We start from the raw sequence: 26,323 nt of genomic DNA, 5'->3' as shown, positions 1-26,323 counted from the left end.
AGGGACAGAAGAATCGAACCAGGGTCAGCCGCGTGCAAGACAAACACCCTACCTGCTGTGCTATCGCTCCAGTCCTTAATGATGGGTAATGAAGATTAATGATGACTTGTCCCTATGGTAGAAAATACAGCCAATGCTCTCCTCTGCTTACTCCTATTAGTACTATTACTGACCTTAAGCTTTGACAATGAAAATCTTGTTTTAATAAAGATCAAACTTCCTTTGAATGTAGGTCAGAATAAAATTTCTTCCCATTCATAACTTGCTTGCAAATAATTGGGATTGGGTTTACTGTTTTCTTTTCCTGAAGTCCAGTGTCACTGTACTTGTGTCCCTCCACAGTACCTACTGTTGATGTGATGATGTGTCTCTGCATTTCCTATCTGTAGATCCTTCTGTCAGAAAAACGTGTCTCAGGGGCTTCACAAAGTCAGTGCATTTCTTGAGATTATTCGAGACTTCACTTTCTGTTTTGTTTTTACCTTTTCAGAACTGGACTGGAAGCCATCATGGAGACTTATGCTTTCTGGAGACCTCCCGTGCGCACACTCACTTTTGAAGACTTCACCACCATGCAGAAGCAGCAAGGTAAAGCCCTGGGCTCAGGCCTGTGTATAGGGCCTAAGAGGGAAGGGAACTAATCTGAATATAGCACATCTGACCCCAGGCCGAGCTTAGGGATATACAGTACCTGAATGCAACTTGAGTAAATAATGAAAAACACCGTGGTAGCTTCCATAATTTATCAAGTATCACAACTTTTGTAGACAAACAGCACTTCTGGTCCTCAAAATTCTTCTGTCAAAGTTATATTTTCCTGATTACAATAATGGTAACAGTTGTTTTTATTACTAAGCATTCATTTAACTCCCTCAGTCTCTCCCTGCACCCTCCCTTCTCTCCTCATGTAACTTTTTAAAAGATTTTTTAATTGAATCATTGTGAGATAGACCCTTACTGAGCTGTTAGTGATTATGTTTCAGTCGCACAGTGTTCCAAAGCTTCTACCCAACCTTCCACCAGTGTACATTTCCCAGAAACAGTGTCCACAGGTTCCCTCCCATCACCCCTCCCCAGCCTGTCATTGTTGTCGTCATCGTCGTCGTCATTGACTTCTCCTCCTCCTCCTCCCTCCCCTTTCCCCTTCCCTCCTCCCCTCCCCCTCTTCCCTCCCCTCTCCTCCCCTCCTCCCTTCCCCTCCCCCTCCTCCCCTCCCTTTCCCCTCCCTTTCACACTTCCCTTTCCCCTTCCCCTCCCTCTCACACTTCCCTTTTCCCTTCTCCTCCTTCCTTCTCCTTCTCTTTCTCCTTCTGCTTCTCCTTTTTCTTCTTCCTCCTCCTCCTTCTTTTCCTCCTCCTCCTCCTCCTCCTCCTCATTCTTCATATCCCTTTACCTATTTTTACAGTCAGTTCTTATCCAGTGTGATCATTCCCAGCTATTGTTGTTCTACTTTTCTCTTCTCTATCTTATCTGCCCTCCTCCCCACACATACTTGTGGTAGATTCCAACCATTTACCAGTCTTCCTAGCCTCTGATTTCTTTACCTTGGATATTAGTCTTCTACTATATATTTTTATATACCACATATGAATGCAGTCATCCTATACCTGACCCTCTCCTGATTCATTTCACTCAGCATGATACTCTCCATGTTCATCCATTTATAGACAAATTTCCATGACCTCATTTTTTCTAACACCTGTGTAGTATTCCATTGCATAGATGTGCCATAGTTTCTTTATCCATTCGTCTATTCTCGGGCACTCCAGTTGCTTCCAGATTCTGGCTATTGCGAATAATGCTGCAATGAACATAGGAGTGCAAATATTGTTTCTGCTATGTATTTTTGAGCCCCCAGGGTATATTCCCCAAAGTGGTGGTATTGCTGGATTAAATAGGAGCTCAATTTCTGTTTTTTTCCTTTGAGGAATGTCCATATTGTTTTCCACAAAGTTTGTACTAGTCAGCATTCCTATCAACAGTTAATGAGAGTCCCTTTATCCCCACATCCATGCCAGCATTGTTGTTCTTGTTCTTTTGGACATTTACCAGTCTCTATGGTATGAGGTGATATTGTATTGTTGTTTTGATCTGCATCTCCCTGATGATTAGTGACGAAGAGCATTTTTTTCATGTGCCTTTATGCCACTCAAATTTCTTTTTTTCTTTTTCAAATTTCTTTGAGGAAGTTTTTGTCCATTTCTTCTCCCCATATTTGCATGGAATTGGATGTTTTTTCTTGTAAAATTCTACCAGTGCCATGTATATCTTTGATATTAACCCCTTATCAGAAGAGTATTGGGTAAATAAACTTTCCTGTTCTGTGGGCTGCCTTTGTATCTTGGTCACTGTTTCTTTTGAGGCACAGAAACTTCTTACTTTAATGTAGTCCTATTTGTATATCTTTGCTTCAATTTACTTGGTCAGTGGTATTTCATTTTTGAAGATACCTTTAGCTTCAATATCGTGGAAGGTTTTACCTACATTTTCTTCCATGTACCTTATGGATCCTCATGTAACTTTAATTCTAGTATCATTGGACTCTGGTTTGTCTTATATTGTTTATCTGTTAATCTTTTTTTGGCTTTCATTTTTGAGCCATACCCAGCAATGCTTAAGGGTTACTTCTGAAACTTTTTTTTTTTTTGCTTTTTGGGTCACACCTGGCGATGCACAGGGGTTACTCCTGGTTCTGCATTCAGGAATCACTCCTGGCAGTGCTCAGGGGACTATATGGGAGGCTGGGAATTGAACCCGGGTCGGCTGCATGCAAGGCAAATGCCCTACTTGCTGTGCTATTGCTCCAGCCCCTACTCCTGAATCTCTTGATTAAATCCTTGATCCTCTTCCACTTAGCTGCAAAGGAAAGGTTTTATTCTTTTTAATACCTGAATAATTTTTCTTTATATAAATCTGTTACATTTCTCTTATTCAATCACCCGTTAATAGGTACTTCAGTTGATTCCATATTTTGGCCATTGTAAATTACACTGCAATGAATATTGAAGTGAACATAATTTTTTGGTTAATATTTTTCTCATTTTTGGTTTTTGGACCACAGCTAGTAATTCTCGGGGGTTACACCTGGCTGTGCACTCAGGAGTCACTCTTGGATGTGCTTGGGGGACCATGTGAGATGCCAGGAATCGAACCTGGGTCAACTATGAGCAAGGCAGGTGGCTTACTCACTATACTATTGCCCTGACCCTGTTTTCTTACTTTTAATATAGATATACATAAGTGAGATTAATGGCTCATATGATAGCTATTTTATTCTTTTTAGCTTCTTGAGTAAGTGCCATGTTCCCAAAAGGTGGTACCAGTTTACATTCTTACCAACAATCACTGAGGGTTAATTTTTTATTTACATGCTCTTAAATACTTGATATTGATGCTTTTTTATTTTTACTTTTTGGGTCATACCCAGTGATGCTTAGGGGTTACTCCTGGCTCTGCACTCAGGAATTACTCCTGGTGGTTGCTTGGGGGACCATATGGGATGCCAGAGATCGAATCCGGGTTGGCCACGTGCATGGTATCTGCTGTACCTGGCTCTGGCCCCGATATCACTGCATTTGATGTAAGCCATATTCACAGATGTAAGGTGGCTTCTCATTGTGGTACTTTTTCTTTTTCTTCTTCTTTTTTTGTTTGTTTTTGGGCATCAACCCAGTGGTTTTCAGGTTTACTCTTAGATTTTGCTTGGGTTTTGCTACCTGGAAGCGCTCAAGGGACTATACAGTGTTGGAGATAGAACCTAAGGCTAATGAGTATCTGTCATGCACTCTAGTATGTTTGTTTTTGTTTTGGAGTCACACCCGGTAATTCTTAGGGCTTGCTTCTGGTTCTGTGCTCAGAGACCACTCTGGCAGGAATTGGGGGAACATACTGGGTTGGCCACGTGCAAGGCAAATGCTCTACCCCATGTACTACTATACTATTGTTCCAGCCTCACGCTCTAGCCTTTTGAGACAGATCCCTGTCTCTCTCATTGTGGTCTTAATTTGAATTTCTCCAATAATTATTTATAGTAAGCATTTTTTATGCCTTTTAGCTATATGTACATTCTCTTTGGTGAAATGCTTATTGAAATCTTCTCTTTTTTTATTGGATTACTTCTGATGGTGCCAACTTTCTCCAAACATATCAAACACTCATGTCCTGCAAGGTTTTATCTACTATTCCCCTCCACATACATTGTAGTTTGGGGTCTTAAACCAATATCTTTAATCAATTTGAAATTTCTCTTGTGTATGTCGTTAGAGAGTAGTGCTGTTTCATTCTTATGCATGCAATTTTCTAGTTATTTTACACCAATTGTTGTTGGAGACTCCTTTCTCCATTATTAGATATTTTGTCATAAATCAAATATTGAAAATATGTGGGATTATTTTTGGACTTTCAGTTCTATTCCATTGATGTGTATATCTGTTTTCCATTCTATACCTTAAAATTTTAATTACTATCACTTTGTGGCATATTGAAGTCAGAAAATATGATGTCTCCACTTGGGGGAAGGTCATACTCAGTGGTGCTTAAGGGCTGCTCTTGGCTCTGAGATCAGAGACCATTCGCTGAAATGCTTGGGGGAATGTACAATGCCAGGGATAGAATATTGGCCTCCTGTGTGCAAAGCACCCCTCAATCAATTTGTCTATTTTTTGTGATGTTATTGTTGAAACGGTTGGTATTAGGTAACATTGGCTTCATAAAATGTATTTGGGAGTGTCCTTCTTTGACTTTTTGGGAAGAGATTTCGGAATATTGGTAAAGCCAATGGGTTCAGGACTTTTGCGGGATGGTCAGAATTTTGTGGGTCACATCCTGAATGCACTCAGAAATGACTCCTGACAGTGCTCAGAGGATCATTTGGAATGCTGGGGATGGAACCTAGGTTGGCTGTGTGTAAGGCAAGTGGCTCTAGGTTTTTGTTTTTTTAGGAAATATTTTTATTTTTACTAATGTCTCAATTTTACTCTTTGATTGATTCAAGTATTCTTTTTCTTTTTGTTTCACTCTTGGTGGCTGTATTTGTTCCTGTAATTCATCTTATACTCTTTATTCTTTTGTAGCTCAATTTTGGAAAGCTGAGGCCATGTGTAGATGGGTTGTTTAGCTCCTTTTCTAGGTGGTTCTCCTGGTGGCAGAGCCCTTCATATAGGTTTCTGTTTTTTTCGGGGGAGAGGGGAGTCACACCCGGTCATGCATAGGAGTTACTCCTGGCTCTGCACTCAGGAATTACCCTGGTGGTGCTCAGGGGACCATATGGGAAGCTGGGAATCGTACCTGTGTTGGCCGAGTGCAAGGCAAAAGCCCTACCTGCTGTATTACTACTCCAGCCCCCCATCTGGGTTTCTGAGGAAAAGCTTCCCCACTGTCAGATGGTTTTTCAGTTGCCCCTTATAAGCTCCTCTACTAAAGAATAACACAGATAAAAATATTGATCGAACTTACTCTCTTCTGTCAAATGGCTGCCATTAAGAATATTGTTTTCTGTAAGAAAATGGAGCCATTTCACTCAACTAAATAAACTGATTGTTTGAGGGCATGTAATGTAGACTTCATATTTGTAAACTTTTGAAGTGTATAGCTTAGCCAAGTTTCTCAAATAACATCTTTGCAAGCCTTCCCCAAGGTGGACGAAACACAGAATTTAATTCTGCAGGGCCAGGGTCCCTGGTTGCCGGTGGAGGAGAGTCCAACATGGCAGTATGCACAGGATGGAGACCCGAGCAGCTGTGGGGCTCAGGGGAAAGCAGTGCCTTCTGAACTGCTCTTTATTAACCTACCCACAACAGAATTTCACTTGTAGCTACTGAAAGAAACTAAAGAAACTAAAGCTAAAGAAAGAAACAGACAATTCTAGACCTTAACATTCTGTTGTTTATAATGCACTTTGTTGTGGTCCTTGGAGAAGGTCCTTTTGCTTCTCAATCAGACGTTCTCAGAGTGCCAGTTTGCTTTATAAACCAAACCCTGTTCTGCTTCTAAGAGCCAAGGCAGGTGACCATTGAATCACACTCCAGCTCTTTTGAGGGAGTTGTTCACTTGTAGAATTGTTTCCTTCCTTTCACTTTGAGTCTGTATTTGCTTTGACTGTTCAAATGTGTTTCTTGCAGGCAGCAGAATGTTGGGTTCAATATTGGATCCATCGTGTCACTCTGTCTTTTAATCGGTGCATCTGGCCCATTGGCATTGAGAGAGATTACTGTTATCGGTTTTTTGGTCTCATCTTTCTTCCAAAGTTTGGTGTATTTGAGGGGCTTGTCTTATCTTAAAGTAGCCCATTTAGTTGCTCTTATAGCCATGGTTTTGAGGATATGAAGGTCCTGAGTTGTTGTTTGTGTGTGAAGCTGTGTGTTGTTACTTCTGATATGAATGAGAGCCTAGCAGTTAAAGTATTCTTGGTGAGGCATTTATTTCATTGAGTTTTGTCGCTATATCCCACACTGTCTTCAGGCCCTTAGGGTTTTTTTTTAATTTTATCTTATTATATTGAATCACCGTGAAAAAACACGAAGCTTTCAGGTTTAAGTCTCAGTCATATAATGATTGAACCCCCATCCCTTCACCAGTGCACATGTTCCACCACCAAGAACCCCAATATACCCCCCTCCCACCCAGCCCCCATGTAAGTAGCTAATGATCTTCATTTTATTCTCTCTATGCTTTGAATACATTCAATATTTCAATAGAGAACTCCCTATTATTGTTTGGACTTTTCCCCCAACAATCAGGCCTGCTGAAAAGGCATCATTTAATAATTTCTTTACATTGCTGAGAATGAAGATTCTATGAGTTTTGGATTTCTGATATTTCAGTTTAGTTCATAGTCTAGATGCATTTCTGTAAGAAGCCTCTCTGAGTTCCAAAATGGGTTAGAAGACCTCTTGGATCATAGTCTTTAGGAGTAGAGGGTCTGTTTATCGAGCAGCATCTCTGGATCTTATCTGGGCTGAGGGCGTGCTGGTAACGCCCCCTTCCCATGATTGCCTATGAGCCACAATATTGCAAAGTTCATACCTCTGGGTGGAAGTCTTAGGGGATGGCTCTCGCCACGTGGATGATGCCGCTGCCACCATTTTCCGCACAGAAAAACAGGGTGGAGAGGGAAAATCCCTCTCCGGGCGGCATATAGTCGTAGTACAGCTCACAGTCTAGATGCATTTCTGTAAGAAGCCACTCTGGGTGCTAAAATGGGTTAGAAGACCTCTTGGATCATAATCTTTAGGAGCAGAGGGTCTCCAGGCCCTTAGGGTTTTATCAAATAAGTCTGCTGTGATTCTTAAGGATGCTCCTTTATAGGCAATTTCTTTCTTTCATCTTGCTGCTTTCCAAATTTTATCTCTGTCTATGGTTTTTGTTATTTGGATAAGGATGTGTCTGGGAGTATATATTTAGATTTCTTTTAGCTGGTACCCTTCATGGTCTTCAACTCTGGGAACGTCTCAGCAATTATGTGTTTGACAATTTCTTCTTCATCCTCTCCCTCTGGGACTCCAATGATTCTTATTTTATATCTCTTGATTTCATCTCAATTTTCTCTTGACATCTTTCAGTTTATTTTGAGGCTCCTTTCCATTTTCTGCTGTTTTCTGGAGATTCTCTGCAGTTTCTCTTGGAGCTCACTGATTCTGTTCTCAGCAAAAGTTACTCTGTTGCTGAGGCTTCCACTGAGTTTACTGTTTCACCTACCAAGTTTTTTAGGTCTGTCATTTCTACTTGTATTTTTGTTTGCATTTTCCTCACTTCTGCTTTCATATCCTCTTGTATTTTATCAGCAGTGCATTCCATTGCTTCTTTGAGCTCCTTGTACATCCTTAAAGGTTCCGTTTTAAATTCTTTATGTGAACTTTGAGATACCACCTCACACCACAGAGACTAGCACACATCCAAAAGAACAAAAGCAACCGCTGTTGGAGAGGATGTGGGGAGAAAGGGACCCTTCTTCACTGCTGGTGGGAATGCCGACTGGTTCAGCCCTTCTGGAAAACAATTTGGACGACTCTCAAAAAATTAGATATTGAATTCCCATTTGACCCAGCAATACCACTGCTGGGAATATATCCCAGAGAGGCAAAAAAGTACAATCAAAACAACATCTGCACATGTATGTTCATCGCAGCACTGTTTACAATAGCCAGAATCTGGAAAAAACCCGAATGCCCCAGAACGGATGACTGGTTGAGGAAACTTTGGTACATCTATACAATGGAATACTATGCAGCTGTTAGAAAAAAGGAGGTCAAGAATTTTGTAGTCAAGTGGATGGGCATGAAAAGTTTCATGCTGAGTGAAATGAGTCAGAAAGACAGAGACAGACATAGAAAGATTGCACTCATCTATGGTATATAGAATAACAGAGTGGGAGACTAACACCCAAGAACTGTAGAAATAAGTACCAGGAGGTTGACTCCATGGCTTCGAGGCTGGCCTCACGTTCCGGGGAAAGGTCAACTCAGAGAAGCGATCACCAACTACATTGTAGTCGAAGGCCATGTGGGGGAAGGGAGTTGCGGGCTGAATGAGGGCTAGAGACTGAGCACAGCGGCCACTCAACACCTTTATTGCAAACCACAACAGCTAATTAGAGAGAGAAAACAGAAGGGAATGCCTTGCCACAGTGGCAGGGTGGGGTGGGGGGGAGATGGGATTGGGGAGGGTGGGAGGGACACTGGGTTTACGGGTGGTGGAGAATGGGCACTGGTGAAGGGATGGGTTCCCAAACTTTGTATGAGGGAAGTATAAGCACAAAAGTGTATAAATCTGTAACTGTACCCTCACGGTGATTCTCTAATTAAAAATAAATAAATTTAAAAAAAAATAAATAAAATTTAAAAAAAAATTCTTTATGTGAGAGGTTATAGAGTTCATTATTACTGTTTGATTCATCTGGGCTAGCAACTTCAATCATTAAGCTCGGTGAGTTTCTGCGTTGTTTTACCCATAGTGACTGTATGTAGAATAACATTTGGTTTGTCCTTTCAGCCTTGCTCAGGGAACTTAGTTTACCTTAAAGCAATGTCCTTTCTGTATGGACACAGGAAGACAGTGAATATTATGCTTTATAACTTGGGAGTTGATTGACTCTAAATAATATTTACTCCTGGGCAACTGCTTTCTTGATTTAAAATAACATCAGAGTTGGAGTGATAATAGAGCCGGTAGGGCATATGCCTTGCTCACAACTGACCCAAATTCAATCCCCGGCATCACATATGCCCCCTGAGCATGGCCAAAAATAATTCCTGAGTGCATAGCTAAGAGTAGCCCCTGAGCATTGCGAGGTGTGATGCAAATAATAATAATAATAATAATTAAAGTAAAATACCATCTGTAAAAATTATACACTCGCGCACGCAGAAGGGGTGATGTGTGTTCGAGGACTCTCTCTTCCTCTCTCTCTAGCCGCTCATGTTTGTGCTCTCACGCCACTGTGTGTGGACCCGATCGGGATGGCTCCTCCTTTGTGCTCTTCTTCTGTGTGTGCTGCTGTGCTGTCTTCTGTCTGTCTCTCTATCTCTGACTCTGTCTCTGTCGTCTCTCCTCTGGTCTCTTCTGATCTCTCTACCAATCTCTCTTCTTACCTCTCCTGCTTCTCTCTCTGGAGCCCCACTTGCTCTCACTTCTGACTCTGACCCCCTCTGCTCTTACAGCCTCAGTTTATATTGCAATCACATAGGGTGGTGATACAAAGGTGGGTTGAATATTAACAAATCACCAAAGAGGGGTAAGACCACTCCTCCAAGAGATTAACTCAAGGATAAAATCTCATCTAAGGAGATTACTCCAGATTACTAGGAGATCTTCTTAAGGGTGGGATCCCATCCAGGGTGTATTGCTTTCTTTTTTCCTCAGCTAGTAATCCACTTAATTAGTTGTAGCAAATCTACTTCTAGTATTTCTAGCAGTGTCATTCTGTATGAACACAGTAAGAGATGTATCAAGCTTAAAGTTTGGTTCTTCCTGAGGACATCTTACTATACATTCCAGACCATAGTACTCAGGCCAGGTGAGTCTTCCTAACCCCAGCAGAGTCCTAGTCTTGTCGTTACTTTTGGATCATGACAGCATTTGTCTATGACCATGCTCTCAACTTATAGTTGAGTATTGTGGTGCTTTGGCCTGGCCCATTTTGATGCCAGGGTAGCTCACAACTTGCCCTACATTCATCGGGACCCTGCTTTTGGGGTGCTAGGAACTAAGGGCAACTGAACAGAGAAAGCAGATGCCCAGGAGTAAATATTATTCAGAGTCAATCAACTCCCAAGTTACAGGAGCATAATATTAACTGTCTTCCTGTGTCCATACACAAAGGACATTGCTCTAAGGTAAACTAAGTTCCCTGCAGCAAGGCTGAAAGGACAAACCCAATGTTATCCTACAAGTGACCTTTGCATTTTTAGTTTTTTCTTGTATTGTTTTGTTTTTGCCCCTACAATTGGGCTATCTTTGTGTTACCTTGGCTTATTGATAGGTATATGTAAGGCCTAGGTTAACTAGTACCTCATATGTGGGGTGCAGACAAAGTAACTTCCTCATGAAGAACGTTTTGGAGTCCCTGGAGTTTGTGGTTAGAGGCTTAAAGGTATGCCAGATGGGTAGAGGGGAGGAGGGGAGGAGCGATGGTAGCGGTCCACAAACCTGATGGAAAGCTTAAGTTTGGCTCTTTGGGGATATCAACCTGCAGGGGGATTCGGGTCCCAAGAGGGTTCAGGTCCAAGAAAGTTGCTGGGGGGAGCCTCCCCTGTGGTAGAGGCAGCCCATATTTTATATGTAGAGGAGAAATGGAAGTCCTTTGTATGATATATGAAGAATATATATATATATATATGGATATATATATATTTTTTCTAGAGCCACACCCAGCTGTTCCTGGGGCTTATTCCTGGCTATGGGCTCAGGGATCAGTCCTTGAATGTGGTACCAGAATGGAAGGATATGTGATCCCCATAATGCTGTGATAGAAGCAGAGTCAGTACATATCCAGGGTGTTACCCACTGCTCTGAGTTCTTCATAGTTCTTAAGAGGTTCTTTGTGAGTTTTCTTGGATCTTCATCTTTGATGAATGCTAACTTTCTATATCTTATTTTTGGGTGGCAGCCCTCTGGTGAGTCTCAGAGCTTACTCCTGACTTTGCACTTAGGGATTATTCCTGCTGGGTTAGGGGGACCTTGTGGCTGTCCTGGGGATTAAATCTGGGCCATGTGTGAGCTAAACACCCTTCTCACTATAGTACAGCTCTGGCTCCAACTCTTTATATTTTAACTGTGGTATGTTATTTTTATTTTTTGCACTCCTTTATTTTTATAAAAAAACTGAAGGCCATTTTTATAAAATATAAGTAGATTTTATAAACAAAAATATGTCACATGAAAACACTTGGCCGATTAATTCTATTTATTCTGGCTTCGTACTTACCTGCTTTTTCTTTACTTGTTACTTTTGAAGATCTAGCTAATCAGGAGTTTGTATTATGGAGGAGGGAAAGGATCTTGCCAGTGTATTGCTCTTGCCACAAAACACAATTAATGACAATATTGTGTTCTGCTATTTCTTGGCTAGTCATATAGAACATGTAATCCAGAAAGTACATAATAAATAATGAATGAAGCCACTGTGTGGCAACCTGCCTGAGCTAGGCAGCATTACTGTCTTAGCACATCTGAGAGCTCAACAACCCATATGGTGTGACTCTGGCTATGGAGTGATCACTGGGAAGAGCATCTGCATTTCACCAGCATATGGGACCAGGGGCAGATTCAGAGTGGAACACTTTCATGAGTTGCTTGTTTCATGTTACTTCTACCGAAGATTTATCAGTAAAATCTCATTGTTATCAATTAGAACACAATAGTTTAAGAAAAACTGGACTTTGAAGCCCATCACAATCATTAAGTGACTCCCTTTTTGTTGTTGGTAATAAATGATTGTGATATTATTGAATACATATGGTAGTGGGATAGGGCTAGCGGAAAAGCCAAAAACTCTATTGTATGGTCTAATTGGAACACATTTTTGAACTGAACACTGAACCTAATCCAGATTCTCATGATTAAAAAATATGTGGCTTGGTCCCTTGACGTTAACAAAGGATGTAAAATCGACAGCACTGCTTTCTTCCTTCCTTAGGAATGGAGAGGTCCTTAACAATGGACAGTAGCACGTATGAAAGGAAGGAAGAAGACAGAACTAACTGTTGAATAGTTTTGTATCTTAGAAGAAGCAGAGAATGGTGGGCTACTAATGGAAACGGAAGTTTCCAGATTGATTTTTGTGATAATTCCCATTTGCTGAGGAGATTTTTAGCAGTGATGACCCTGAACTGAAGATCCAAGTAAAAACTGACCTCCTAGGTGTACACATTACCTCATTGCTTCAAATACAGAAATATCTGGCATGTCACACATATGATCCTATGACAGTTTTGGGCTACTGACGGAGGCTGAGTCAACCATTCTGTTTGGATGGGGAAGAGGATGCCTTTTAAATACACCCTTGCTTTGTCATTTTAACTTCATTTCTTGGTGGTTCATTTTTGGTCCACACTCATTGTTTCTCTGGAATTACTTCTTGCTCTGTCTCCGTGTTCTGGGGTCACTCCTGGTAGATCTCAGGGTACCACATGTGGTAATGGGGATCAAACCTCCATCAGTCATGTGCAAGGCAAGCACTTCATCAGTTGTGCTCTCTCTCCGGCCTCTAACTTCTTTATAATTCAGTTATTATGGAAATAACAGGAAAATTAACAATAATTTTGCAAAAACTCCAATTTTTTTTGGTTTTTGGGTCATACCCGGCGATGCACAGGGGTTACTCCTGGCTCTTCACTCAGGAATTGCCCCTGGCGGTGCTCAGGGGACCATATGGGATGCTGGGATTAGAACCCGGGTCGGGCGCGTGCAAGGCAAACACCCTACCCGCTGTGCTATCGCTCCAGCCGCCCAAAACTCTAATTTTTTTTGGCTTTTTGGGTCATACCTGGCGATGCACAGGGGTTACTCCTGGCTCTGCACTCAGGAATCACCCCTGGCCGTGCTCAGGGGACCATATGGGATGCTGGGATTTGAACCCGGGTCGGCCGGGTGCAAGGCAAACGCCCTACCCACTGTGCTATCTCTGCAGCCCCCAAAACTCCAATTTTTTATATTAAAATTATTTAAGCCATTGTGGTAGGTTTCACACACAAAATATTCCAGCACTGTACCCTCCACCATAATGTCTGTTTCCCTCAACCATTGACTGAGTATTCACCTGCACCTCATCTCCCTCTATCCCCATGATAAGTTTCTTACTGAACACCAGTTTTCAGTGTCTGTTACCTTTGGGCAATTTTTATTTCCTTATTACATTTTTTAATAATCTTACATAAGAGAGAGATCATTCTGCGTCTGTCTTCTCATAACTAACTTCATTCAGCATGAGGCTTCCCAAGTTTATCCACATTGTCGAAAATTGCATGATTTAATCTTTTCTTATAGTCAAGAAGTATTCTATTGTGTGCAATAGTTTTTTATCTAGTCCTCTGATCTTGGATGCTTGCGCTGTTTCCAGACTTTCACTATTGTGAATAGTGAAGCAATGGGTGTGGAATAAATGCCAATAAGAATTGCTGGGTCATATGAAAACTGAGTTACTAATTTTTTTTTACCATACTTGGGTGGTTCTCAGAGTTTTCTTGTAGCTCTGCACTCAGGACTCACTTCTGTGGGCTTGGGGACTATATGGAGTGCTGGGGATCAAACTGGCCCCCATTCTTAGGTTTTATTAGAAGTGATCTATTGTTTTCCAAAAAGGCTGGACCAGTTGACATTCCCACAGCAGTGAATGAGGATCCCATTTTCCCCACATCCATGGCAATACTGGTTGTTTTTGTTCTTTGTGAAACGTGTCAGCCTTTCTGGGTGTGTGATCATATCTTGCTGTTGTTAGGATTTGCATTTTCTTGACAATAAGTGATGCAAAACAGGTTTTCATATATCTTTTGGCAATTTACTTGTGTATCTTTGAAGAAGTTTCTGTTCATCTCTTCCCCCATTAAAACATTAAAAAATTGGATCTACATAAATTATAAATTTACAAAATTTTTTGTGATAGTCTCAGGTGTACAATGTTCGAGCACCAGTCCCATTGTCAGTGTCCCCTTACTCTACCAATGTCCCCAGTATCCTTTTCCTGGATACCCACAACCTACTTCTATGGCAGAAACTTTTTTCTTTTAAGCACTGTGGTTTGCAGTACTATTACTGACAGGGTATTGTGCATATCCCTTTACCTCCTTTCAGCATCCAGTTTTTGTTCAGGGGCAAACTTCTACTAAGGACCAGCTCTCCTGTCCTTTGTTTCTATTTCTTTGTATTATCCCTATTTTAAATTATTTTAATAAAGTTCCACTAGTGCTTTATATATCTTGAATATCAAGCCTTTGTTGGATGAGTTATGGGTAACTATTTTCCCAGTCTGTGGAAAAAAATTATTCCGGCCATCATTTCTTTTGTAGGCAGAAGCTTCTTAGTTTGATGTAGTCTCATTTGTTTATCTATTTTTGTTTGCTAGGCCAATGATACTGAATAATTAAATATTATTTTTAGTATCATGACATCGAGCTTCAATGTCATGAAGTGCTCTGCATATGTTTTCTTAAGTATAATATATTATATTTATGTCTAATATCAAGGTCTTTGGACTAGAGCAATAGCATAGCGGGTAGGGCGTTTGCCTTGCATGCGGCTGACCTGGGTTCGATTCCTCTGTCCCTCTCAGTAAGCCAGCAAGCTACCGAAAGTATCCCACCCGCGTGGCAGAGCCTGGCAAGCTACTTGTGCCATATTCAATATGCCAAAAACAGTAACAAGTCTCACAATGGAGACATTACTGGTGCCTGGACAGTGCTACAGTGCTATCAAAAATGGTCTTTAAACCATTTTTATTTGACTTTTGTGTGTGATGCTAGAAAAGGATCTAAATTCTATTTTTTTTACACATGACAACCATTTCTCCTAACACCGACTGTTGCCTTGCCCTACTTCATACATTTTGCTCCTTTAATAAAGATTAACTGTCCATATATCTGGGGATATGTCTTTGGACTCTCAGTTCTGTGGTCTGAAAGTCTGTTCTTATTCTTGTACCACACTGTTTTGTTTTTTAAGTTTCGTTAATTGAATCACTATGATAGACCCTTACAAAGCTATTCATAAATTAGGTTTCAGTCATACAGTATTCCAACAACCATCGCTCCACCAGTGTACATTTGCCAGTAACAGTGTTGCCAGTTTCCCTCCAATTACCTCCCCCATCGCCACCCCCCCCAGCCTGCCTCTATGGCAGGCGCTCTCTCTCTCTCTCTCTCTCTCTCTCTCTCTCTCTCTCTCTCTCTCTCTCTCTCGCTCGCTCGCTCGCTCTCCCTTTTGGGAATTGTGGTTTTCAATACAGATGCTGAAAGATTATCAGAATATCCCTTTACCTACTTTTAGCACTCAGTTCTTGTCCAATGTGATCATTTCCAGCTATTATTGTCATACTTTTCCCTTCTCTATCTTATCTACCCTGCAACCCCCACACACACACTGTTGTGGTTAATTCCACCTATTGACTCGTCCTTCTAGCCCCGGTTCCCCCTGGCTGTGGATATTAATATTAATCTTCTAATATATAGTGTATATATTAGAAGATGTTCATCCATTTATAGGCAAATTTCATGATGTTATTTTTTCTAACATCTGTATAGTATTCCACTGTGTAGATGTGCCATAGTTTTTTTTTTTTTTGTTTGTTTGTTTTTTATCCATTCGTCTCTTCTTGGGCACTCAGGTTGTTTCCAGATTCTGGCTATCGTGGATAGTGCTGCAATGAATATAGCAGTGCAGATGGTGTTTCTGCTTTAATTATTACAGCTTTATCAGATAGTTTGAATGTGGGGCAAGAGAAACTTCCCATCTTCTTTTTCCTTCTGATTGCTTTGGCTATGGGGGGAGGGAGTTGGTGTAGTTATTACTCCTTATAAATTTCAGCAGTGTTTTACCTATTTTTTTTGTTTTGCTTTTTGGGTCACACCTGGCTCTGCACAGGGGTTACTCCTGGCTCTGCACTCAGGAATTAACCCTGGCGGTGCTCAGGGGACCATATGGGATGCTGGGAATTGAACCCGGGTCGGTCGCATGCAAGGCAAACGCCCTACCCGCTGTGCTATCGCTCCAGCCCCTTACCTATGTTTTTTAAAAAAATATCATGGGTATTTTTATAGAGACTGCATTGAATCTGTATAGTGCTTTAGGCAATGTTGTCAATGTCACTGTCACTGTCATCCTGTTGCTCATCAATTTTCTCGAGCAGGCACCAGTAACATCTCCTTTTTGAGACTTGTTACTTTTTTTTGGCATGTCAAATATGCCACGGGTAGCTTGCCAGGCTCTGCTGCATGGACAAGATACTCTCAGTAGCTTGCCAGGCTCTCTGAGAGGGGTGGAGGAATCGAACTCAGTTCGGCCACATGTAAGGTGAATGCCCTACCGTAGTGCTATTGCTCCAGCCCAGGCAATGTTGTATTTTGACAATATCATTTTTTTCGATTTGTGACCAGGAGCTGTGTTTTTATTTCCTTGTGTCTTCTATATATCATTTAGTAATGGATTGTAACTTTCCTTGTTATAAGTATCTCACTTCTTTTGTTAAACTGATTTTCAGGTACTTGATATTTTTTTGAGGCAAAATTTTGAATGGGATTCTACAATTGTTCCCTTCTATTTCATTATTTTCATATAGAAAAAGCCCACAGATTTCTGTGCATTTATTTTGTAGCCTGCTATTAATCTGGAATATATATATATTTTGGGTGGTAATGGTGGTGGTGGTGGTGGTGGTGGTGGTGGTGGTGGTGTGTGTGTGTGTGTGTGTATGTGTGCTCATGTGGCCTTTAAGGTTTTCTAAATATAGTATCATGCTTCTGTAAATACTAGGGGTTTGCCTTCTTATTTTTTGAGCTGGGTGTCTTTAGTATGTTTAGTCTAGGCAGATTTTAATTCTAGAAAATTCTCTAGGCAGATGTCAGCCAGTTTTAGAGTTATAGAATTCTAAGGTCTCTTAGACTTTTTATCAGTTTGATTTGTATTAATGAGAGACTAGTCAGATACTGAAGATACTCATGTGTAAGAAATTGACAGAGGAAGCCAGTATTTTATTCACTGTGTGATCTTTGTAATAATTCAAGGACAGCAAGCAAAGACAGACTTTATTATTACTGAGATAAAGACAAATGCCCATAAGGAACTCCTGAGAGAGGCTGGAGGGAATCTCAGTTCAATCCACTCAAGCAAGCAATTATTTTGTCCCCTAAGTCTCTTACATAACTCACTGTAACTGAACCTGTTTGTCATTTACCTTGGCGCCCTCTCCTGGGGGGATGGTCAGTGACTTTCAGTCCGCATTCTGGATGTTTCTTCCACTGCCTTCAACCCACCATACCCCACCCTTGCCAAGCTCTAAATCCATCTGCAATTTCCTTGTCACCACCCCACTCACACTGTCATCATCTCACTGACTTCCTGACCAGGTTCCCCATGGTGGCAACAGAGCTGCCAGCAATCCTGAACCATCGTGTCCCTTGATTTAAGTCTTCTGAGAATGACTCTGAATCTCTCTTCTAGGTTTATTGCAAAATCTCACTGATTAGTCATCAACTCAAATTGGTCACCCCTAAACCCAGTAATGTAGCAGGTGGGGACAGGTAGAAGGTGCTTGGATTTTCTAGGTCTGGAGTTAGGGGTAGAAGGATGAGTGTAGGAAAAGGGGTGTGTTCTAGTGAGAACGTTGACAGTTCAAGGCAGAAAAGTGACAGTGACAGCTCTTGCATGTATGCTGCAGCAAGGAAGGGGGTGAAACAAATAGCGGAGAAAGTAGGTCAGTGAAAATTGAAAAGAAAAGGGGGCGACTGTCATTTAGGGAGTGTTCTGACTCTAAAATATTTCTGGAGCAGAAAGAGACAGAGAACACAGAGGTGCAAGGTGAAAATTGAGTATTTGGGTAAATGAAGACTTAATGGGATGTTTAAACATTGCTTGAATATTTGAAAATATAGTTTGATGCTGGGGGACCATGTGGGGTGCCAGGGGTTGATCCCAGGTTGGTCACGTGCTAAGCAAGTACCTTACTCACTGGACTATGGTGCTGCCCCTCTATGAATATCTTAAACTATTTGGAGAAGGCTGCAGAAGACTCTTTCTAAAATTGAAATCACACAATTATTATTAGCAAGACACTAAAATATTTCATATTTGCATTTGGAGATGGACACTTTTCCTAACTAAATTAATTCCTTAGGGTTCCACATATTTTAGTTGGTTCCTTGGGAGCAATCCATTGCGTGCTGACATTTTATCTCTTACCTGTTTGAAAACCTCAAAGAAGGTTCCTCAAGGACCCCTAGTGAATCAGCACTCCTCATGGATAAGTGCCATAGAGTTACATGAGAAAAGAGTCTGGTTCATGGAACCAAGTAATTACATGGAAATTTATTCTTTACTAGGCCAGATGCGGTTTTGTTTTACTGTTTTTCAACATTTTTTTTTTGCCGGAGGTGGGGGTTGGGGGAAACACAACCAAATAAACCCAAAAGGAAACTACATGTGAAATCCTCCATATTACAATCTGGAAGTGATCAATTTTAGATGCAAAAGTCAGCAGGTTTGGTATTCAGGATTTTCACGGTCACATTTAACTTGTCTTCATGGTACACAAGTATATTCTAGGCTATTGTCCTCATACGGGATCACTGCTAAATATGTATTCTTTTTGGTTATGTTGGCTCTTATCCATGAATAGTGGAGCAAGTTAATGTCAGATATGAATTTTAATGAGTATGTCCTCATTTTAGTTCATGGGTAAAATATGAGGCAGGGAGGTGGGGCCTTGAGAACTTTAAGTTTCTTAGGGAATTATACTTCTAATCATCTCTCATAAGTGGATTCAGACTTCAGGATACTGGGGACAAACCTTGCTGTTGGTGTTTAATACCATATCCCTTGATCTGAGAAGTGAAGGTGACATGAGTTTGCCCGTTCCACTCTGAGCAGGGTTTGGGAGTGGAAGAGAGACAATTTGGACAGGAGAGATAGTTGGTTCCCTAGCATTTAGGAACTTGCCTCTGGTGAGTCCATGGCCATTACATTCCAGTGTTCTGGCATCCACAGACGTGAAAGCTCATCTTGCCTATTGCATAAGAACAGTTTGCTGTGATGGAGTATGGAGAGGCTGAGATGCTTTGCTCCATGAACAGATGCTAATCCTAAGAGCTGTCCCCACTAGAGCTTTCATCACTCAAGATGTCATTCTCTTTCCTTCACTCTTTCTTCCCTCATAGAAGGGATGAGGAATGGAAGAGAAATATTTAATGGCTGCGAGTTTGTAATATATTTAATTACATTTGTTTCTTAAAACAGCCCCCCAGTAAAAGTCTAGTTCTTTTTATAAAATCAAGAAAACCGAGTCTTGGAGAGATGCGCTTGCTAAGGTTCCATAATGAGCAAGACAGCTAGATTTGAAACAGGGCCATCTGGTTCTACTGTTCATGTTCATCAGTTAAAGTTCCAAATAATTCCAGACTTGAAGGATACAAAGAGGATGAGAATGAAGGGAAGTGGATGCTATGCAGGTAAAGGAGGTTCCTGCATAGAAAATGGAGAAAAAGTGTTCTTCTCTAAGAGGTAGCACTCATCCTTCTCTTATCAGAGTAGTGTGACTTTCCATCTGGCCCTTGTTTTTCTGCCATGAGTGTCCTGTAGTCAGTCAAGTGTTGAAATTCACGTGGAAGTCGGACCACCTCCTTATGCTTATTTAAGCACTTAGCTGACACTTGCACTCTTGTTTAACAGCTGACACACTCTTAGGTCAGAAGAGAGTCAAGTCTTTTGAGTATCCCAATTTGCTTTTCTGCAAACTCAATACTTTGGTTGTTTTCTCTATGTGGACTCCGAGGGTAGCAGTTATCTGCATGGATACTTAAAGTGCACAAGAGGATTTCTCCAGAATGAGGGGAAGCAAGGTGACCTCTCAATGGACTTGTTTGCTATATCCCTCTTCAAACATTCATTCATAGAGGGGGTCCTCAACCCCCACGTTCAGCAGGTCACTCAGTCTCACTTCCACTTGTGTCATTTAAAAGCCAAAGCAAGCTAACTACAAACTTTTTAACATGTGCTCTGATCTGCTCTGCAAAAATCCCTGTAAGTTGTTAATAGTACCCCCTCCCTTTTTTTGTAGTGAAACCAATTGAGGCTTTAAATCAGTACCATTCATTCTATCTTGCGCCATCCGAGAAAACCATTTAGAGTTGTAAAAAGTCATCTGCTCCATCTTGCACTTCCTGCTGCAGGGCTGGGGCTGGGCTTGGCTGAGCAGAGTTCTAACAGAACTCTGCAGTGTGCTAAACAGGGGGTCCCCTAGGGGACCACATAAACGCCAGATCTGGGCGAGCCAGGGTGGACTTTCAAAGAGAGGAGACCAGATATAGATGCCTTGGTGAAATACAAATCTCTTTACAGCTGGTGTCAAGTTTCTCCATTTATGCCTTAGCACTTATTTTACTGAAGAACGTGGCATTTAGGGGGCAAGAGGAGGAAAATATAGAGGATGCCTAAAAGGGGAATCACACACTTACTGAAAAATGAATCCCTGAGCTTCTGTAAGGCATTGAAGGCTACTCAGTGAAACAAAACAATCAGTGAGATGCTCTTTCTTAACCCTCAGCCCTCCCCTTCTCAAACCCATTCTGTTAAAATTACTTCATGGAAAGTATCTGCTATTTGCCACTTAAACTTTAGTCTAGGTTTAGTACTCAGACACAGATTTAATTCTGAGAAGGGCAGAAACTGAAGCCCATCCATTTGGAACCATCATTCACTCATAAGGAAAACTAAGAGGGTGCTCACCTTATCTATAGAGGGGGCAGAGACAGAGAATCAGCCTGGTATCCTTCTGGTCCGTGACCTGCAGCTGACCACTTCTCCCATAGGTGTTTTACAGTGTGGGCCTTTTCTTAGTTTGTGGAATAAAAATCTATATTTTTTAAATCTAAGATATGAACAAGAAACAATCAGGGACAGTTTCCTGAAATGGCTCTAAAATCAGCAGCTATTTGCATCAAAATCTAATTCTAACTTTTAAGTTCTTTAGAGAGAATTCTTTTGACTAAAGAAGAGATAGTATTAGTAGGGTTTTCAAAACAAACTGAAAAAAATTCTTTAACACTTAACGTGTACTTTTGCTGATGATTTTTTTTCTGGTAAAAATTAACTTTGGGATCTGTATTAAGGTCTTTCATTCTCAGTGTAAAAATTGAACCCTCCTTTTCAGGGTTTGAGGGTCTTAATATTCCAGTATCTATGATTCCTTATTTGTTTGTTTGTTTTTAAATGTTTTCCTTGCTGTGCAAAAGCTCTGGTTACTTCTTTTTAGCTATAATACTCTTTACTTTCTGGCAAGGATGAGGATTCTAAGAATCCTGACATGAGTTGTGGGACGTCCTAAAGAGTGCCATGCTCCATGGGGAATCATAATTTTCAATGATTCTGGGAAAGCCTCAACCTTGCCCTGAAGAAGGAATTTTATCAGGAGAGATTCCCTGAGAAAGACAGGGTAGTAGTTCCTTCTGGAATTTGACCCAAAGGTCCAAAAGCTCCAAGCACTCCCCATTGTCTTTAGCTCCCCAGTGGGGGAGATGGAATGTGGATCTCAGAATGCTGTTTCCTAGCATTAGAACAGAGGAGGTTTGGTGAGTTTGCTATGAGCTTTCTGACACAATCTGAAAACACGTTTGAATTATAGGATATTGGGTTCAACTGGCCCTGCATCAGCCAGCAATCTAAATACATGGACTTTATTTTTTTATTTTTTTTATTTTGGGGGGCATGCTCCCCAGGTTGAAATTTATGTGTGCTCTTTTTTATTTTTTAATTTAAAATATTTTTTATTGAATCACAGTGAGATACAGTTACAAACTTTCATGATTAAATTTCAGTCATACAATGACCCATCCCTCCACCAGTGCACATTTTCCACCACCAATGTTTCCAGTATCCCTCCCACCATCCCCACCCCATCCCACCCCCTGTCTCTGTGGTAGACACCTTCCTTCTTACTCTCTCTCTACTTTTGGGCACTATGGTTTGCAATATAGATACTAAGAGGCCATCATGTTTGGTCCATAGTTTATTTTCAGCACGCATTTCCCATGCCGAGCAATCCCTCCAACCATCATTTATTTAGTGGCCCTTTCTCCATCCCAACTGCCTTCTCCCTCAGCACATGAGGTGTGTTTCCAAATCGAGTGCACGAACTTTGTAGATGAAAGGAATCTGAATGCTTTCTCACCCAAAGTATAGATTAGTACCAATAGCATCAAATGTTAATTCATAGAAACTAAAATTCTTGTGCTCTCCCCTTGGCTGATGAAATCAGAATCTCTGGGGCTGCAGGGAACTCTCTGCACTCTAACAATCCCTCCAGGTGACTCTCATGTCCACTCAAGTTGGAGAATCAGTACTTCAGCAATGAAGTAGGGAATTTGGATTGTGACATTGGTACTCAACTCTTACTGCATATTAGCATATGTTGAAAACTGTGGCCTAAAATTCTAATTGTTAACCAGTCTCAGGTTAGGTGTTGGAAGGGCTGCATCTTTAAAAGAACACCCACTTCAGAAACCACTGATCTAACTCAGTTCTCATGTCTAAGTAAACTGAAACCCAAATACCCAAATAGAGTAAATGGTTTGCCCAATGTCACTGAGGGGGGTGGTAGGGAGGCGTGCACAGTGTTAGTGTAGCAGAGTTCTAAGTAGAATCCCAAAATTTGTACTTTATTTTTGTTGTATTTTGTTTAGGGATTACATCCAGCTGTGCTCAGGGCTTACTCCTGGCTCTGTGCTCAGGGATCACTCCTGGTGGGGCTTGGGGCACCATATTGGATACCAGGGTTTGAACCCGAGTCTACCGCATACAAGATAAGCACCACACCCATGGTATTATTGCTCTGACCCCGACTATGGTTTTTATGGCCTACTTGACTTCTTGTCCTTATAAAAACACATAATCCAAAGACTGCATTTATAATCTTTGTACTAGTCTCTCAGGGTAGGCAGGGTCTTATGAAAGAGCCTCTGGGTCACAGTGATTTGGCTCCAGATTAACCTTGATGTCTTATTACCTTGATCTTTTTTTTCTCTTTTCTTTTCCTTCTTTTCTCGCTCTTACAATTGCACTTAAAATGTCCATTGTGTGACAGAAGTTCAGACTTAGAGCACAGTTTTCACTCTGGGACCCTGTGTTACGCCCTCCCAGGCCTCTGCTTTAACTTGGCCCCCTGCCCTGGTGCTGCATTTCTGCTGAGACTAAAGTCTTGCTCTTGTATCCTATATTTATGGCAGTACCACTAAATAGGGCAAAGTAAGCATCAGAGATTTAAGCATCCCTGGTTAAAACACACGTTTAATCATATTTAGTGCATTTCCACTGAGGATGGGATAAAACCTAGTAGATTTTAATATTGGTCACCAGAGGTTTCACTGGGAAGTGAAATTTGATGGTGAGAAGTGGTAACATGAATATTGGAAAGTTTATTAATTTGCTTTTGGGAAAAAAAATCTCAGATTCATTCTTCCACAGAGCAAAAATAAATCTAGTGGGTTTTTTTTTTGTCAGTGTCTTTGTCCTCTTTTGGACTGAGTGTGTGTGTGTGTGTGTGTGTGTTGCACACACAGGTGGAATCACTTAGTATAAGCTTGCTGAGTTAAGAGAAAGCAAAGGTTCTAAAAAATTCAATTCATCTTGAATATTTGAGGGTACCTCCTGCATGGCTTGCATCTGGCATAGACAGACTCAGTTTCAAAGGACTCTGTCTCAACAGTTTTCCCATTTTATTTTTCAGGGGGCAGCACTGGCACTTCCCCAACTACATCCAGCACCGGGACACCATCTCCTTCAGCTTCTTCTCATCTTTTATCGCCGTCCTGTTCTCCTCCAACTTTTCACCTGGCCCCCAACACCTTCAACGTGGGCTGTCGGGAGAGCCAGCTGTGCAACCTCAACCTCTCTGATTATCCACCATGTGCCAGGAGCAACATGGCTGCCCTGCAGAGTTACCCAGGGCTGAGTGACAGTGGCTACAACAGGCTCCAGAGTGGCACCGCCTCAGCCACTCAGCCCTCTGAAACCTTCATGCCTCAGAGGACTCCGTCCTTGATCTCAGGAATACCGACTCCCCCGTCTTTGCCCAGCAACAGCAAGATGGAAGCCTATGGTGGTCAGTTGGGGTCCTTCCCCACCTCCCAGTTCCAGTATGTCATGCAGGCGGGAAACGCTGCCTCTGGCTCCTCATCACCACACATGTTCGGGGGCGGCCACATGCAGCAGAGCTCCTACAATGCCTTCTCTCTCCACAACCCCTACAATCTCTACGGATACAATTTCCCAACTTCCCCTCGGCTAGCTGCAAGCCCAGAGAAACTGAGCGCCTCTCAAAGCACTTTACTCTGTTCTTCTCCTTCCAATGGGGCCTTTGGCGAGAGGCAGTACCTGCCAACAGGGATGGAGCACAGCATGCACATGATCAGCCCTTCTCCCAACAATCAGCAGGCAAACAATCCCTGCGATGGCCGGCAGTACGGGGCAGTCCCAGGCACCTCCTCCCAGATGTCTGTGCACATGGTTTAATGGCCAGTGCAAATGACACAGAGCCGACAGCGTCCAAGGCTCCATCAGCTCCAGGATCAGATTCTACTTATTGGAAGCCCAGTGCCTTTGAAAACTAGGAACTGCGTTTTGTTTTGTTTTGTTTTGTTTTGTTTTTTCTTAAGGAGCAAGCTTATACCCAATACGAACGAGAGACCTTTAAGCCACTGAAAGATCCTTGCCATGGGGTCATTTCTAACTTGGTGGCTATTTTTGCCTTTCCAAACCGTAATTCAAACATCATCAGCTACTCCAGAGTGGCCTTGGAAGAAACAAAATCATTATTTTGTAATAATGTTAAGGGAGGTGCTGGCATATGGCAGTCATGAAAAGTTACCTACAGATACATATAGACTGACGTATACATACATGCATGCATACATGCATGCATAATGTATATATTCTCATGCACATTCATACATGCTCAGACATACATGCACATGGACTCATAACTGGTTGCACTCAGGAGGGAGGCCCAGAGGGGTGCTTTTACCAAGAATTTGTCTATGTACAACATGAAATGGACTGACTAGAGCAGCAGTGACTGCCATCACGTCTCCCCTACAGCTCCCCCTGTTTCTGGAATGAATTGTGCATCCTGGAACCTTTTCCCAAACATGGGGGTAGAAAACATCAGAACTACACCTGGACAGGATTCCTGAAAAAGATTGATTTTGAACTTTGGCTCTCTTTACTCAGAATACTACCATTAATGTTCCCAGTGGTGCCCAGGAAAAGAAAAAGTAAGAGTAGTTAAATGAGAGAGGGAGGGTGGGGGAGAGAGAGAAAGAGAGGGGGGAGGAAGAGAGAATGCTAGCAAGAAACAGAGAATTAGAGAGAAAGACTGAGTGAGAACATGTGAACAATGAAGAGGGTCTTAACTCACCAAGGAAATTTGGTTTTGGTTCTTCCCCTTATTCCCTGCCTCCAGTAGGTTCTAGAAAGAATCACAGGAATTACAGTGTCATTCAGAAGTGAGCCTCTCTAGGACACTGCGAGGTCAGGGCATAGTGAGAGGGACTAGAACGAGAAGGCATCCTGAAAACACAGCTCTGACTATTGTGACCAGGAGAGAGTACTTAAATGAAAGTGTTGATTTCAGAGCATGTGGCCTGGCAGGGCAATGGAAGTAAGAGTGTGAAAAGGACAAGTTTTATTCTCTAGTCAGATAATACAAAAAGCAGAGGTGATAAATCAAAGCCTGGCCCTCTGTGTACCAGATCCAGACATCTGAATTGCCTGCCTCTCTCTGGCAGGAAAAATTCTGCCATGGTCCAGAGAATTGCAGAGGGGCTTCTACATCCTTCCACTCACCCTTAGAGCTCCATTTATATCAAATAGTTCATTGCATTTTGAAGTTTGGGTGTTTTTTTTTTTTTGGTCTTCATCTTTTCCTCCCCTTTCAAATCCCTTAATGGTAAGAAAACAGATAAAGTTTGGTGCAAGCTAAACTTTTTAAGTGGTGTGGAAATGCAAATAATACCAAGTAAAAGATTACAGATATTATTAAGATTTTTGGTTTTGAGGTGTTGTAGATAAATGTATTTATGTGCCTAGTGGGGAATCCAATATTATGAATATTAAAAAGGAATAAGGGGGC

At 41.6% G+C, this 26,323-nt stretch overlaps 1 protein-coding gene across 1 annotated transcript in view; it reads left to right on the top strand.

Moving 5' to 3' along the window:
• The window catches only part of TBX15 (T-box transcription factor 15), a 152,332-nt gene extending 127,560 nt beyond the window's left edge, over positions 1 to 24,772 (top strand). Inside the window, exons 7-8 of the mRNA XM_004614428.2 lie at positions 491 to 588; positions 23,921 to 24,772. Of these exons, the coding sequence (XP_004614485.1) occupies positions 491 to 588; positions 23,921 to 24,705 (883 nt within the window). The 3' untranslated portion in view covers positions 24,706 to 24,772. The remainder of the gene's footprint in view (positions 1 to 490; positions 589 to 23,920) is intronic.
• Positions 24,773 to 26,323: the final 1,551 nt, after the last annotated feature.

Source organism: Sorex araneus, chromosome 3 (assembly GCF_027595985.1).
Source record: "Sorex araneus isolate mSorAra2 chromosome 3, mSorAra2.pri, whole genome shotgun sequence".
Classification (NCBI taxonomy): domain Eukaryota; kingdom Metazoa; phylum Chordata; class Mammalia; order Eulipotyphla; family Soricidae; genus Sorex; species Sorex araneus.
This window is presented reverse-complemented; position numbering and strand designations above follow the sequence as displayed.